General features: G+C 43.2%; 1 protein-coding gene across 1 annotated transcript in view; it reads right to left on the bottom strand.

Annotated features, from left to right (window-relative positions):
* Positions 1-1428, bottom strand: part of LOC101854275 (serine/threonine-protein kinase pakF) — a gene marked incomplete in the record, with an annotated part of 34140 nt that overhangs the window by 25948 nt on the left and 6764 nt on the right. The window contains 1 exon segment of the mRNA XM_013086857.2: positions 582-717. Within this exon segment, the coding sequence (XP_012942311.1) occupies positions 582-717 (136 nt within the window).

Below are 1428 nucleotides of genomic sequence, written 5' to 3'. Positions count from 1 at the left end.
TGTGTGTGTGTGTGTGTGTGTGTGTGTGTGTGTGTGTGTGTGTGTGTGTGTTGTGACACTTGTAACACCCTCTAGTTTTCAACATAATTATGTGACCTAATTGTGTTGCTAGTGCCGTAAAATTCTCAAGAAAATTACTTTAAAACGTGGGGGGGGGGATGAAACAAAGCACACTTCATCACTCGTCTGTGGGCACTATTACAATAAACTAATAGGGGCATACAGCACTAGATCTACAGCCGTGATCTAGTGCTGGGCGGCTAGGTTCCCGATTATTGAAAGCTAGGAATCTTAAGAATTAAATCCGAACCCAATTACATATTATCTAATAATGTGATTTCTTCCGGTGGTTATCTAATTGGCTCCGAACATCTTTTGGATTTAGGATAACCTTGATTTCGGAATACTACGAAGCATCAACTTTTATTTGTCAAAAATATTTTTTTTTCAAAGAAGACGATTTAAATGGTTAAAGTAACTGGAAACCGTTGGTTCATGTAAAAAGGAGTCGGAACTTTTTTCCGTAGCATTAATCGTGAGAACCGGACCCGATTCTTCGCCCAGCTCTACCCTGATCTCACCATGACAGGTCCCGAAATGAGGCTGGAGCAGCCATTACAGAGCTGGCCAAACTTATTCCTGTAGTCCCGCCGACAGTACAGGCTGCCTTGGTTCTCCACGTACCAGTTGCTCAGACGTCGGCCGCATGTGGAACATCTGAGGGAGACACACAAATATATTTGTTTTTAATGTAATTGCTTTTTTATGGCCCCATCGATACAATTTATATGGTTCAGGAAGAGGCGGGATTCCAGTCCTGTCAATCAGGGAGAATCCGAGCTGAGAGGGATACAACATCCCAGGAGAAAGACTGGGATACTTGATACAAATTCTCTCCCCACTAGAGGATCAAACTCAGGTCTCCTGCATGCGACAGCGAAGCGTTTGACTGTTACGCCATAGAGGCGGCACGCACAATTTAGAAGGCTTATAAAGTTAGTTAAGTTTGAAAAAAAATTACAAAACTGTAACTTAGCTTTGACGCCCCTCGCAAAACACTGAAAAGTAATAACGAGGCAGAACCTTTGAATCTAACTTTCAACTCCGAAAGGACCGCGCCAAATGGGAAAATGAGTATAAAGTGCTTTTCTCAAGGACACATCGTTGGACTGAGCTGACCTTGAACCAGTTCAGTTTAAGTAATGAGGAACTCGTCAAGGCAGAAACAGCCTGTCGTAACCACATGTGAAAAATCAAAACATACAGACTAAAACAAACAGTTGCACATAGTAAGCTGTGCTATGATTACAAACATTTTACACGCCTATCAATACAGTTCGGGTCACTTTGGAAGGGTGTTTCGTGTTTCGACTCTGCCAGCGGGGAGAGGGAGGGACAGAGGGGGGAAGGGACAAGAGACAGACTGAG

Source organism: Aplysia californica, unplaced genomic scaffold (genome assembly GCF_000002075.1).
Source record: "Aplysia californica isolate F4 #8 unplaced genomic scaffold, AplCal3.0 scaffold00514, whole genome shotgun sequence".
Lineage (NCBI taxonomy): Eukaryota > Metazoa > Mollusca > Gastropoda > Aplysiida > Aplysiidae > Aplysia > Aplysia californica.
The sequence above is the reverse complement of the archived record's forward strand: the minus strand, read 5'-3'. Positions and strand labels throughout refer to the sequence as shown.